The following is a 12,820-nucleotide window of genomic DNA, read 5'->3' as shown; positions in this document are numbered from 1 at the left end:
CGGGTCGTGCTGGCACGAGCTGTTTGGCCTCTAAAATCACCAGGGTCCTGGGCACAGGGTTCTTTGTGGATGGATCTTAGAGGGTGGGGATCGCCGGGGCGAGGCTCCAGTCTTTCCGCAGCGCTGGCTCTGTTCTGCTTCACCTGTCCTGCCGGGTTGCCCGGGTCTCCTGCCGTCTCTGCATGCCGCCTGCTGGTGCCGGTCCCGGGCCCTGCAGACCCCGCTCTGGTGCTGGGCCCTCCTGCTCTCTGGGTGACCTCTGGTTCTTCTTTTCCTGTTTCAGGCATGAGCCATGAGCCCAAGTCCCCTTCACTAGGGATGCTTTCCACCGCGACCAGGACCACCGCCACCGTCAACCCCCTCACCCCCTCGCCGCTCAATGGCGCCCTGGTGCCCAGCGGCAGCCCCGCCACCAGCAGTGCGCTGTCGGCCCAGGCCGCGCCGTCCTCCAGCTTTGCCGCCGCGCTGCGCAAGCTCGCCAAACAGGCGGAGGAGCCCAGAGGTAAGAGGCGCGCCTGCCAGGCTGCGGCACGAGGGAGGGGGAGAGAGCGAGAGCAGCCCCTTCCTTCCTGCCCAGGCCTCGCCAGCTCCTGCGAGGAGCAGGTGCCCGGGACGCAGCTGTTCCCACGAGCCGCGCCGCCTTTGAAGGTCTCCGGAGGCAGGGCCGGCCCGCCCACATGCTTGCAGCCCCGTCTACTCTTGTTTCTCTCGGGCTGCTCGGTCCCGGCGGGGACAGCGCTGTCTGCCTGCAGGCCCTCCCGGGCCCCGGGAGCCTGGGAGCCCGCCATCCCCGGCACCTCTGCTCTGCTCCTGCTTCTCGCGCGCTCTGCTGCTTCTGTCTTTCTTGGGCTCCGGGAGCCACTGCGGGGGTGTCCGGTGGCCCGTGGCTGAGGCGGTGGGCGTGCTGGGCCACGGGAGCCCCAGGCGACTTCGGAGGGCGTGCTGGGCCCTGCTGCCCGCCTCAGGAGCCCCCAGCCTGCTCGGGGGAACCTCTTCCCAGGCGTCATGTTTCCCGGGAGACCAGGAACTCCAGGCCTTGATACCCACCTCAGACGTGGCAGGGCATGCTGTCTCTGGAAACGTTCCTTGTCCCAGAGTGGAGGGGCACAGCTTAACCCCCCAAGGCTGGAGTTTTGGGTGGCGTGGACAAGTGTCCCCCAGCAATCCAGAGCCCTATCCCGTGGTGTCACTTGGGCAGTGATGTGCTGTGTGACTTTAGGCAAACACGGACCCTCTCTGAACTTCAGCCTTCCTGTTTGTACCACAAGACTTGCTACAGCACTGGCTTTGAGCACTTCTAGGGGTGACGGTCAGCCTGTCTTGGTGAAGGGCTGCTGGTTGGATGAGTCAGGGTGGCAGGAGCAGTTTGCTGCCAGGAGGCCTGGGTCCTTGCGGGTTCTGGTGCAGGCCTCTCAGACACCCTCTGGGCTCACTGCCTAGAGGCAGGGAGTCGACCTCCCAGGCAGAGGAAGAGGGTACCCTGGGTGCTCTGCTTGCCCTGAATGTTCGAGGCTTGATCCTGGGCTCCGCGGCCCTCTTGGGCACCCAGAGGACATGAGTGCGGGAACTCTGTTTTCACAGACCCCAGGCCTCCAGCTCTGCAGAACGGACATTGGTCCTGACTTGGGTGGGCTCGGCATCTGCCAGTTTCTGAATTCCACCTGTTCCCAGGCCCTTCCTGCTTCCGTGGTTACTGGTGGAGGAGGAAGTGTTGAGGGAATAGGCTGGAACTGACGGGCAGAGTGGATATCGGCCCAGGAGGAAAGGCCATGCGCGGGGCCTGCTCTGCTAGGGATGGGCTTTGCCACGGGCATCCGCCTGCAGTGGGCTGCCCCGTCCACCCAGACAGACAGGCCTTCCCTGTCCCTGCACACGCGCCTCTCCTCGCCTCCACGCCCACCAGGGGACGCCCTGACCGCATGTGGGCAAGACCAGCGGCAGGAGCCCCGCTGGTGTCCGGAGACCCTGCCGTTCCGGGCCACCGCACACCACACAGCTGGAGAGCAGAGAGGCAGTGAGCACCCTGCCTGGCCCGGTGCAGCCCCCCCCCCCCCCCCCACCGAGCACTCGTCCCAGGCTGGCCGCAAGCCCCACAGGAGAAGTGTCTGCAGTGGGAAACCTGAGCCGGGGTTGAGACCTGGGGGTTTCTTCAGAGTCTGCGAGAAGCCCCCTGGGGCAGAATCTGCCCAGCAGACTTGACTGACTTCCTCCTTGGCATCCCAGGAGGCAGAGACACAGGGCCGGTGCGGCTTTCAGAGACGGCCGTCAGCACGTGGGAGGACGCTGGCTCCATCTGGCTGAGTCACCCCCGAGTGTCAGGGCTTCATCCACCAGCTGTGTCCACTGCTGGCAGCTGGGCTCGTCCCGGGGTGACACCCCTCATGCACAGAGGATGTGGCGGTGCAAGGGCAGGCAGTGGCGAGTTCTGCAGACATGGCTCATGTGAGGGCCTCAGGCACAGAGCAAAGCTGCCTTGATGGCCTTTGTCCCCTCTCTGCTGCCCCAGGCTGGCTCCAGTGTCCGGCTTGAGTGACAGGCCAGTGGGCAGCCAGTGTGGCAGAGGCTGCCGTGCCTCACTGGCCAGGAACAGAGTGTGCCGCTGGGAGGGCCCTGCTCCCCCAGCTGTATCCGAGTGTTCTGCGTGGTGCTCTGGGAAGGGTGCCCAGGGACTTTGCAGCAAAGGGTCAGGAGAAGGAGAGGGGTGAGCCACGCTGGCCCGAGCTCATACTGTCTTCAGAGGGTGGTGTCTGCCGCGGGCTGACCCAAAGTGAACCCCATCATTCTGATGAGAAGGCCAAGGCCTGGGGGACTCAGCACCTGGGGAGCAGTATTTGGACCCTGGGCCGCCCTGGTATGAAGTCGTGCTGTGTGTCCTGGGCACGCGCCATTTCTGGCCACAAGCAAAGTCTGAGAGTTAAAAGTAGCAGCAAAGAGCGCTATTTGTGATGCTCCATCTGGTCAACCCCACTGGGGCCTCAGGTTGAAGACATGAGCTCAGTCACTCCTTGGAGCATCCTCTGGGCCACACCCACACCTGGTCCCCGTTTTTCGCACTGAGTCGCCCCAGTGCTGACTGGCCAGCTCACCTGCCTATAGATTGGGCTGGCAGCCCAGAGTTGGCCCATTGTACAGATGGAGAAGCTGCAGCTCAGAGAGGTCAAGGCGTGAGCCTCAGGTCACACAGGTGGCAAGAATGTGCCCTGTGTGTGTCCTTTGCTGCTGCATCTTAAGCCTTTCCAAGTGGACATAGCTGGACTCAGGACGGCAAGCCCGAGTGCATGGCCCTGGCTGGGGGAGGGGTGCCTCGGCCCCACCCCCAAGCACCCACCACAGTGGTGCAGGGTCTGTGCTTGGTGGTGGGGTGGGGGTGGGTGCAGAGAGAGGTGGGGGCTGTCAGCTTCTGGAAGCCTGGATGCAGTCAGGGCTCGAGGGGAGAGCCAGCAGGCCCCAGACCCCGTGCCCTGCCCCTCCAGAGAGCCCAAGGGGGATGTTTGCTGGGCTTGGTGATGGGGGAGAAGGTGTGAGTTTTTTAAACCTGTTAATTTCTTAAGATATCATTCACATCCCTTGAAACTGATCTTTTAAAGCATACGATTCAGTGGGTTTTCCTGCATTCAGAGTTGTGTGACCATCACCCTTAATTCCAGAACATTTTTGTCACCCCTAAAAAGCACCCCGTCCCCACACCCTTGCCCAGCCCCGGCAGCCACGATCTGTCTCTGAGTCTGCTGTCTGGATGTCTGCCACCTGTGGGCTCGTGCAGCCCCGTGACCGGCTCCCGCGCTCAGCCCGGTGTCTCTTTGGTTTTGGTGACTGAATGAGCTGGCGGTTGGACGGCACCTCACACCTGACACCAGGTGTGTGAGGAGGTAGCCCCAGTGAGGGCTGTTCCCTCCTTAATCACGGCGGTGATGGCCTACTGAGCGCCTGCTGTGTGCCAGGCAGTCCCCCACTGCGTCCCCAGTGCAGGCCTGGCCTTTGCTCTCTATCCATCTTGCTGCCGCTGGACAAAACCTAGCTTTCAGCTTCTGGCTTCCTGAGTCATAAGCAGCAGAGGGGAGACTGGAAACTCCGCGAACCTGTGTCCCGCCCCCACTAGGCCCCCCCACGCCCATGTCCCCCTCCTCATAGGGAGGGAGCCAGGGCCTCTGCTGAAGGCCTCCCTCCTGTGAGGGCGAGGCCTCCTATCTCTTTAAGGTGCCCCAGGATGCTGGGGTAAAACGCCCCTGTGCCCCTAGAGGAGCTAGCATCTTAGTATCTGGAGGCTGAGGTGACCCAGGACCCCATGACCAAGCCCCAACAGCCCCGTCCTCACGGGCAGAGCGGTCCCAGGTAGAGCCAGCATCGCTCCAGACCTGTACAGGGAGGTGGTGGGAGGTGGGCCTGACGGTGCAGAGGAGACAGGCGAGGCTGCGGGCCCCCCTCCTGCTGTGGGGCCGTCCTGATCGGCTGCACACCGCCCGGGCTCTGGCTTCTGCCCTGGGTGCCTCCGGCTACCCGTGACCCTCCCCGCCCCCTTCCCCCACCGCGGAGGCGTCTTACTCTGAGCCGCGAACCGGCTCTGCCCTCTGCTTCCCAGGCTTGTGTCTATCCTCACGTCGTGTCTCCGGGGCGCGGTTTAAAAATTCAATTCCGAGGAAGGAATCTACACGCCGCATCACTTGCTCTGCCCCCGAGAGAGGACATGAGGAGGTGGGAATTTTACCTTTCCTGAGGCTCCAAGACACGTTCTTTCCTATATAGCCACACGGCCCTGCTCGGGCCCCCGTCGGCCTGCGTGTCTGCCCCTGGGGGACTCCTGAAGGGACTGCATGCGCAGGGGGACGCCTGGACCCGCGCGGCCCTGTCACCCACTTCCAAGTGGGCACTCAGCCAGGCGGACATGGGTATTGGCAGGCTCTGGTCATGTCCTTGCTGTGTGTCCTGGCACGGCGCTCTCCCTCTCTGAGCTATCTTCTGTTCTCAGGGTGAGGATAACATCCTGCCTTAAAGATACTAATGACCCGGGGGGAACACGAGCTCCAGGCACAGCGCTGCATGCAACAGATGAGGTCCACCAACCATGGCCACCCTGTTCCCTGCCCCCACTGCCTTCCCCCGCCCCCAGCAGCACAGCCCGGGGCTCTCGCTGGGAGGGGCTGGGAGAGCAGAGTGCTGCGCATGTGTGCGTCTTGAGACCCAAATTGGCCCCATTTTGAGGGAGAACCTGTCCCGTCTGGGCTGAGGTGGGGGGTCAGCCCTGGCCTCCAGGGCTGCTGCTGCCTGTCCCGACAGCGTGGGTGCTTCCAGGCCCAGGGCAGCCCCCGCCACAGACCCTCGTGCCCCTGAGACCCTCGTGCCAGAGACCGTCGCCTTCGGTCTTTGGAGAAAGGGGGTCTCAAGACTTGACCAGGCCCACGCTGCACGTTCTGCAAGGAGCCTTGGGGTGCAGTTTGGGTCTGACCCCACGTTGGTGGTCCTGGTTGTACCCATGAGACCCTTTGTCAGTGCCAGGCGGGGGCTCCCCAGCTGCAGGGCAGTGTGGGAGCCCGACGTGTTGGCCGCTGCTCAGGGATGGCGCGTGAGACTCAGGGCCGTGCTGCCTCCCCACCCCCGGGAGCACGTAGGGCAATCCTGACCGGTTCCCCTCTGGTCCCCATGAGGCCAGTCTCCTCTTCTGGGGGCAGAGGGGGCAGGGCGGGCTCTGGAGCCACAAGGCCTATTTGCATCCCACATCCAGCCCTCCCAGCGGGGCGTGGGGGTTGCCGAGCGGCCTCACCGAGCTGGTCTGCCAAGAGCACAGGCACCGATTCCACCGCCTGCCAGAGAAGTGACCTGTCAGCCCCGAGCGCGGTTGGAGGGGAGCAGGCGGCTGCTGTCTGCAGGCCTCGTCTTGTGGCTGGCTTTGCAGTTGGGTCTGGTTTCCGTTGGGCCCCCGGAGCCTCCTAGACCGAGGTCCTGTTCCTGGGAGGCCAGGGAGCATGCCCCGCTCTGTCGAGGTTGGGGGTGTGACTGCCCAGCAGTGGTGCCGTCACACAGCCAGCCGGAGTGAGGCGGGAGGCGGGAGGCGGGGCTCTCCTGTTGGGCCTCCTGAAATCTGCTTCTTTTAAAGAAAATAGCTGAACAGATGAGGGGAGAAAAGATCCCGCCCGGCATGCTCACGGCATGTGTTTTGGGTGCGTGGCCGCAGGGCTTGGCGGTGCAGCACTTCCTGGGGCATCTGCAGCCCCGTCTGTCGTGTCGCATGGGTGTGAGCTTAGGGGCGTCTTGGCACCTTGTCCTTCTCTGTCTTCCAGGCCAGGGATTTGGAGGAGAGCGAGTCCTATGGAAAGGAGCTGGGCCTGCCCTCTGCAGGGAGCCAGATGGGAGAGGAAGGGTTAGTGGGTGATGCCTGGCTCTGGGGCATTTGGACAAGACACCTCCCCAGGCCATGTTGGTGCAACAGTGACTTCCCCTGACACCTCCCAGAAGCCCCCTCTGCTTCCCCTCGGCCCACCTTCCCCCCTTCTCCCTCGTGTACCCCCTCTCTGCCCCTCATGTACCTTCACAGGCAACACGGGAACCCACCATCCTCCCAGCCCCAGTCCTGCTCATTGTCAAATAATTGGCCCCTGAAAACGCATCTCATGATAAAGATCACCCTTGCCTTTGCTGGTTGGGGCTTAGTGACCATCACATGATGGCGCGCTGGGGACAGGAGCGTACCGCTGGCTGGAGGCATGAGGCGGGGTGAGAGCTCCACAGACAGCGTGGTGGGTGGACAGGGCCCCGGCTGCTCCGACCGTGGAGAGGCTGGCAGGCCGGCCGGGAGTGTCCCGGGCCAGGGAGGGAAGCAGGCCTGTGCAGCCTGTGGGGCTCTTTCCCAGGGGTTCTCCCTGAGCTGTAGGTTGGTGGAGCCATCGACCTTTGTGCGGCCGAGGGCAGCCCTGTGCACACCGAGTGCCCGGCTGGCCCCTCTGCCAGGCCTGTGGGGAGTCCAGGGGGCTCTCACCCTGCTCCCTGCCTCCGTGGGCTGGCGGTGGGGACTTCGTCTCTGTGCCTCACACGTGGTTGTGTCGGAGGGTCTCAGGTGGCTGCCTGCCCTGCTGCTTGATCCCCACCCTAGACCTGTCACGGCCACCTGCAGCCAGCACCCCAGCTGTCTCTGCGGCGTGGGCCTCTCCAGCCCTGCGAAGCCTGGAGTGGCTCCGGCCACAGGAGTGGGTGTCTCAGGAAGGTGTCCCAAGGGTCCAGTTTCAGGGAACACATCAGGTTGTCACTGTCCCTCATCTGCTCTCTGTCCCTGCCCTGAGTGAGGTGGCCTGACTCACTCTGCAGTGTGACTGAGGCCTGGCCTTGCCCCACCACCGCCACCCACCAGTGTGCCAGGCGGGGGTGGTCCTGGCACAGAAGCCCTTGTTAAGGGCATCCAGTAGGTGCTCAGTGGCTGTTTGCATGGCTGGTCGAGCAGGCGTCTAGGAAGTCCATGGGCGTCTGTGTTGCTGTAGTTTTATTTCCAGCCTTCCTCCTGCTCCCCTTGCCACGATGTTGGGGTCTCAGCTGTTAATTACATGTGCCCAGGCGGCCTCGGGCGCTAATCCGTGAGGTCAGATGACAGAGGTGACGCCCTGCCGCCTGTCATCTCCCATCCACACGCGTCTTGCTGACTCTGGCCACATACCGCCAGTTAATTACTGCCCTCGCAGTCGCCCTGAGAACGGGGGTCTGGCCGATCACACTAATTGGCGGGTGCATGGTAAGGGATCGATCTGGCCGCGGAGTGACAGCCCGTCTGGCCCACCCCCAAGGGGCGAGGCTGCTGATTGCCCGAGGCCTCCGCGGGCGGGCACACCCGGCCCCTGGGCTCCCGGTCTCTCGCCGGCCCCTCCTGCTTCCTCACTCCCCCGCATTTAAAAACGAGGGGAATCGGAGAGACCGAGCTAATGGCACGGGGGCAGAGGCTGGGAGGGTGGGCTGAGAGGTGGCAGGGTGCAGCCAGGCGGGAGCCAGGTGGCCCTGAGTCCCCACGTGCAGATGGTGTGACCCCTGAGCCGTCAGACTCTCCTGGTTGCGAGGCCCCAGGGACTGGTGCAGGCGGGGCTCTGAAAGGTTTGCTCTCAGCCTCCCCTCCCTCTGCCCGGCCTCTTAAGGAGCAGAGCCCCCTGACCTTGACCCCAGCTTTTCCTCCAGGCACTGCAACCTCTGTCTTGACTGCTGGGGGCCCTTGTGTTTGTTTTTGTTTGTTTCTTTACTTTTTTAGCTTCACAGTACTTTCCTCCCCCCACAAGCAGAGTTTCCACGGGGCAGTCCGGGGTGCAGGCCAGGCACACAGTAGGTCCTCCAAGGCGTCCATGCACCTGGGGCTGAGGGTGGGGGGAGTGTGAGCAGCAGTCAGGGTAGCACCCTCCCCAGGAGCCCAGAGGTGGACACACCCCAGTGTCCACGGACAGATGACCGGTTGAACAAAATGCAGTCGGTCCGTATGGTGGGATATTACTCGGCCAGGAAAAGGAATGATATCCTGACTCAGGCGTCCCCGTACACGAGCCATGAAGGCATCATGCTGAGGGGACAAAGCCGGGCCCAACAGGCCATAAAATTCCGTTTCCATGAAATGTCCAGAAGAGGCAGATTTATGGGGACAGAGAGCAGGTGGGTGGTTGCCAAGAGCTGGCAGAGATGACAGGGACTGCTGATGGGGACAGGGTTTCTCTTTGGGGCGAAGGAGAGGTTTGAGTGTTGACTGGTGCTGGTGGCACGGCTGTGAATGTACTAAAAACTGGTGAATTGCGTACTTGATGTGGGTGAGCGTCAGACGAGAGAGTTACAGCTCAGTAAAGCCATCATGACTGAAAAAAGAGCAGTGGGAATTCCATGGAAGTTCCTTTTTTAAAGAGAAAGATTTCTCACCTGGTTCCCCCCTCCCTTCTCCTGAAATTTAAAATGAGACTATTACCAAAATCTAAGTATCTGCGGGAAAGTACATAGACGTTAGTGTCCGGCAAGGCAGATTTTCAGAGTGAACCACGCCTGATAAGGAAGTGGTGAGGCCCTGGCCACCGTTCTGCCCGCACTGGGTACAGCATCTGGATCCCATTTTTTGTCTTCCTCGCTCAGTGGCATTTGTGCCACCCACCTGCGTGGCTGAGGGCTCTGGTGGCTTTTTACTCCCCCCACCCCACCCCGGGGCCCCCGTTCTGAGTTTCCCTTTAGAGCTGCTGGGCCTGTGTCTTTGGTGGACGGCAGCCAGGTCCCCGGGCAAGGGGTTACCTGGCCCTGGTGTGGGCAGAGATGGTGCTTGGGAAGATGTACCCAGTGTCCCCAAGTTGAGCAAACCTGGTGAGGGAGCAGGGATGCCCTGTGCTGACTTGCGATGGATGGCAGCGGCCAGCTCCACGCCCCAGGGCTGGCCGGGTCAGCTGAGACCCGCCTCCTGCTGCTTCTCATCCGCTTGTCAGGCGTAGCTTGTTTCAAAATCTCGGGGGCTGCCCCCCTGGGAAAGGAAGGTGGCCTTGTTGTCTGCCATTGGCTATCTGTGGGCAGTAATGACATCTGACCCAGAGCCACGGAGCTTGCCCCAGCCACTGGGCGGCATGGCTGGGACCTGGACCCAGGGCTCGGTCTCAGTGGTTGGCCCTGGCCACTTTGGGGTTGCAGAACTGCTGGTGCGTGGGCTGAGGTTGGCGAGTCCGTCTGGGGAGTTGGGTCACACCTCAGGGGCAGCAGCCTTCAGGTGACGGCTCACTGCCCTTGTTGCCAGACGCTGATGGGTGGGAGCTGGGAGTGAGGGGGTGCCTGGACTTGGTGGTGTTCCCGCGGTCGCCGAGCAGCTCGGCTGGGGGCAGATCTGGCTGGACCTGGTGTCTCTTCGTGGGGCTGCCCTGTACAGTGTGTGAGCCGTGCACAAGCCTAGGGAGTCCACACTGGAGCTGCCCAGCCGGGAGCACCCTGGCCAGGGCAGAGCTCTGTCCAGACAGCTGTGGGCCCTCAGTATCCGTGCTGGCCCGTCTTCCTCCCCAACCCCCAGGGTTGCAGGAGCCCCCAGTGGGCCCCCTCAGAGGGGAGTATTTGCAAGATGGGGGGCCTCTGTAGCCAGATCCGCCCACATCAAGGCTGGCACCCACCCCAAGTCAAAGCCAGAAGGAGGAGTGTTCAGGTCCCAGTGCCGCCACCTCTGGCCACATGAGCCCACACAGCCCCTGTGACTGTGGGCAAACGTGGTGCCTAGAATTTGTTGAAGCTGTGCTGTGGAATAGAATCTGAAGATCCCCTATTTGGCCTGCCCCAGACACAGGGCCCCAGGAGCTCTCCGTGGCTCTCAGATGAGGTGGGGTTTGCCTTGGGTCTGGGTCGCGGACCTGCGTGCCGGAGGGGCTTCTGTGTGAGTATGTGCGGGGGTCCCTTCCACCCCCAGGCTGCAGCCCAGAACAGTGTAGGGTGTGGGTATGCCCACACCTGAACCTTGCTGGGCCTGGGCGTGGCTCTCAGGAAGCCACCCCAAACAGCAGAGCTCCAGGGGCCACTCTGCTACCCCTCTGCCAGGATATGCCTCAGTCACGGACCAGAGACACGGCAGGAGGCATCAGGGCGAGCCTGGTGCCTGCTGGGCTTGGGGGAGCCGGCACACCTAAACCCTGTCACCCCTTCCTCACACATGGCCCCTCCTCTTCGCCCCTTGTGCTGCTGGCCAGCTTGGCTTAATATGGGTGCCTTCTTTCTTGGGACCCAAAATGAATTCCTCCCAACCCCTAGGGCCCTGCCTCTCCCCCCCCCCCCCGGAACTGCCAGGAACTAAACTGACCCCTGCCAGCCTGGAAGTCCCCAGACCTCCCTGGGGGGACTACACATGGGAGTGATGCTTGGGGCTGGGGACACCTGTTCAGGCTACTGTGTCTTTCTCCCGCAGGGTCTTCACTGAGCAGCGAGTCGTCCCCCGTGTCCTCTCCAGCCACCAACCACAGCTCCCCCGCCAGTACGCCCAAGCGTGTGCCCATGGGCCCCATCATTGTCCCCCCCGGGGGCCACAGCGTCCCCAGCACACCCCCCGTAGTGACCATCGCCCCCACCAAGACCGTCAATGGCGTCTGGAGGAGTGAGAGCCGGCAGGTGAGTGCAGGGTGTGTGGGTGGCGGCCAGATACGGCCACAGCTCCTGGGAAGGCGGCCTTCCGCAGAGCAGGCCTGGATTTGGGGTTGAAATCTCTCCCTGAGTCCTCACGTGGTCGCATTCTGTGCGTGTCTGTGTCCTGATCTCTTCTCATAAGGACAGCAGTCCTATTGAGTCAGGGCCCACCCTAGTGACCTCATTTTAACTTAATCACCTCTTCAAAGATCCTGTGTCCAAGTAGGGTCACTTTCCAAGGTCCTGAGGGTTAGGACTCAACCTCATGAATCTGGGGTAGACTCAAAGCTTAAAACGGTGTTTGCACATCATAAGCACTTGGTAAACAATAGCTGTTATTATTTATTGCACACACAGGATTAAAGTAGCGAAAATGCCAGCCCATATTTTCACACGTCACGTTTTCCTGTTTCTGTCTTAACTTCTGGCACCTGCCCACCCCAGGAGGCCCTTTCCCACACTTGGGGGTCCCCAGATGTGCCCTGCCCAGGTGACCTGGTTGAGCAGAAGGAGCCAGTGGCCTTGGGAGCGGTTTTCAGTACCGGCCCCGGGGCTGAGCCCGGCCAGCCTCCACCCGCCCCGGCTCCCAGGTGCTCCCAGCCTGCAGGGGCCTTTCCTAATTGAGAACCCTAGTGCTGCACTTCTCTCCTGGATTTTTCTGCCGAGTTCCCAGAGGGATAGCACCACTTGGAAATACTAATTAAACCACAAAGAAAGTGGAGGAAGGGGGAGGGGGGAACTCTCACCTCACCCCAACCCTGCTCTCTGCCCTGCTGGCTCCAGTTGGGGGACGGGCACCAGAGCCCCACCTGGTCATCACTCAGGGTCTCTTTGCCCTGGAGGTTGGAGGAGCCAGCCTCCATCCACAGAGGTGGATCCCTGGATTCCTGGAAATAGGCCAGTACCCCCAGCTGAGTGTGGCCCTAGCTTGACCCCCACATCAGAGGTGACGGGCCTTCCCAGATGGTCACTTGGCCATGGCCCCGTGCCCACCCAGAGGCTGCTCTCCTGGCTTTGTTGCAGTTGGGAGACGGGGCGGCAGGGCTGGGCCTGGCGGGCAGGTCCCGGCCTGAGCCCCCCCCAAGTCCTGGTTTGAGGTCGAGGACAAGAGGTCTTCGCCGGAGCCTCCTGCCTCCAGAGGGTCCCCTGGCCCCCTGGCAGTCAGCCTTGACCGCAGGACCCTGACCACGTGACCCTCGTGACTCACTGGGCCCAGGCGGGTTCTGGGTCCTGATGCGTCCCTGGGTCAGCCCTGGCTGGTGATGGTGCCCATGGCCCGAATCCTCCCTGTGGTCCTGCACACAGCAGCTGCCCCTCCAGACCCAGGAGCCTCCCAGCTGTCTCCCTCCTGGACGCTCACATGCCTTCACGGTGGGCCTCCTACCCCCCAGCACGGCCCTCCCTCCTCGGGGGTCCTGACTGCCTTAGAAACACTCAGTAACCCCAGAGGAAGGGCCGTGGTGGGTCTGCCCCGCCGTTTACCGAGCCGGCGGTTCATGAAACACTGATGCCACCAGGGAGGGTGGGGGGGGACAGAGCTGGATTAGCGGATGATGTACGGCTTGTCAGCTCCCGCACAAAGGCTCAGCGGAGAATTTAATCCTCCTGGGGAGGGGAGACGTGAGGACAGGAGAGGGAGTCACTTCCTAAAGTCCCGGCACGTGAGTCACGGGGGTGGGGCTCCTGTGCAGCAGGGAGTCGTGGGGGGCCTCGGGGCCTCTGCGCCGGGGTCACCGGTATT

At 62.6% G+C, this 12,820-nt stretch overlaps 1 protein-coding gene across 8 annotated transcripts in view; it reads left to right on the top strand.

Annotated features, from left to right (window-relative positions):
- The window catches only part of GSE1 (Gse1 coiled-coil protein), a 391,422-nt gene that overhangs the window by 355,709 nt on the left and 22,893 nt on the right, over nt 1–12,820 (top strand). For all 8 annotated transcript variants that reach the window (XM_031436597.2, XM_064477671.1, XM_031436596.2 and 5 more), the window contains 2 exons: nt 284–502; nt 10,865–11,064. In XM_031436597.2, the coding sequence (XP_031292457.2) occupies nt 284–502; nt 10,865–11,064 (419 nt within the window). The remainder of the gene's footprint in view (nt 1–283; nt 503–10,864; nt 11,065–12,820) is intronic.

This window comes from Camelus dromedarius, chromosome 23, assembly GCF_036321535.1.
Source record: "Camelus dromedarius isolate mCamDro1 chromosome 23, mCamDro1.pat, whole genome shotgun sequence".
In the NCBI taxonomy this organism is placed as follows: domain Eukaryota; kingdom Metazoa; phylum Chordata; class Mammalia; order Artiodactyla; family Camelidae; genus Camelus; species Camelus dromedarius.
This window is presented reverse-complemented; position numbering and strand designations above follow the sequence as displayed.